The 1,586-nt window shown below is 46.3% G+C and overlaps 1 protein-coding gene across 1 annotated transcript; it reads left to right on the top strand.

Annotated features, from left to right (window-relative positions):
- Positions 1-156: 156 nt before the first annotated feature.
- Pmar_PMAR027208 (conserved hypothetical protein) lies at positions 157-1,455 on the top strand (the record flags this gene model as incomplete). Its single annotated transcript, XM_002774702.1, has 6 exons — positions 157-232; positions 283-381; positions 424-482; positions 906-1,091; positions 1,145-1,238; positions 1,290-1,455. Coding segments are annotated over 6 exons (680 nt in total), but the record flags the coding sequence as incomplete, so codon positions are not given.
- Between the last annotated feature and the right edge of the window lie 131 nt (positions 1,456-1,586).

Consider the following 1,586-nt stretch of genomic DNA (forward strand, 5'->3'; position numbering starts at 1 on the left):
AGACGTACTTGGTCATGTAGGGCTGGAAGCACTGCGGGAGGCCGACTACGTTTACTTGGAGAGCTACACTAGCATCTTGGTCGGCCAAAAGCCTGATGACTTACGAAAAGCGTAGCAACCGTTTGTTCTGTCGTTGCGGCCCAGCTGAGGTGACAGGTACGGTATCGATGTGCCCTTCATAGAGGCCGATCGCCATCTAGTTGAAGGCGGCTGTGAGGAAATGCTGCAAAGGGTAGCTCTACGTGGTAGAAAGTAACAATGGTTTAACCTGGTGCTCTATAGGCTACCGAAAACAACGTATGTTTCTGTGTTGTTGGAGATGCGTTGTGTGCGACTACGCATACGGACCTGTTCTTGCGAGCTAGAGCTAGGAACATCGAGGTTGGTATTTCACTATGTGTATCGCAGCATATGTTAACTCAGGTGTCGGTAGTTCATAATGCCAGTATTATGAACGCTATAGCTTGCTGTGGGCTCCATCTGTAGTAAACGGGAGGGAGATAATAGTGAATGCTCAGATTTCACAGTGAAATTTTCACTAGGTTGTTTGGAAATGTCTTGAGAAATGTGTCCGTTGAAAATGGTGTAGAATGCGGTGCTTCGGGTGGTCGAAAATGAACTAACTGTAAATATTCGGTCGATGTTGGCCCTCTAGCGACACTGCGATCCGTGGCCAGGAAGCTATTCAGAGTTCTTCCATGCTTACTGTCTATGCACCACAACAAAGTTAATATTGTTTCTCATTGAATACTCCCGTCCTGGACTCTTTCATTTGTGCGAGATGCTCCAAACAATCTCGTTTTCGGCGGAGTGCCCAGAAGGCATGAAGATTTGAATCACTGTGATTCTACTATGCTTGACATGTCGTATGGAAACCTCTAATGAGACATTAGTATTATTCACAGGTACCGATTCGGAGAGACAGTGTCAATTTGTTTTTGGGACGACTCATGGAAGCCTGATAGTTATTTCGACAAAATCGCAGACAATGCCAAGCGGGGATTGCACACTTTGTGCTTGTTGGACATCAAAGTGAAGGAGCAAAGTGTTGTTAACCTAATGAAGGGGAACGAAATTTATGAACCTCCGAGGTAGTATTTCCCGGGTTGGTGAATTTCGTTGCGAGTGATAGAAATCCGCATAGGTTCATGTCGGTGCAGACAGCATTAGAACAGCTTATGGAGATCGATGAGAAGCGAGGCAATCCTGGAATTGTGGGCAAAGATTCCCTCGTTGTGGTACGATCAGGATCTATCTCCCCATGGTATCTCGCTCAATGATCCGTACAGGGTGTCGCACGTGTTGGTTGCAAAGATCAGTCAATTGTCTTCGGTCGCGCCGAGGATGTGGCCTCCGAGAAAGCATCTGAGAAGCTCGGCGGTCCTCTCCATTCGCTTGTAATCTGTGCGCAGGTAACCAACCGTGATGGCGTTTTATGTTGTTCATTTCTCACATGTTCAGGGTGCTGAAGGGCTACAAGAGATGGAAGAGAGTTTGTTAAGCAATACCAAATATAATGTACCCAAATCGATAAAGATGTTCCTTGTGGTTTCTGAGACTATGTTGGTGTTCGATCTCAGTTGGTC

This window comes from Perkinsus marinus (genome assembly GCF_000006405.1).
Source record: "Perkinsus marinus ATCC 50983 genomic scaffold scf_1104296957700, whole genome shotgun sequence".
NCBI lineage: Eukaryota > Perkinsozoa > Perkinsida > Perkinsidae > Perkinsus > Perkinsus marinus.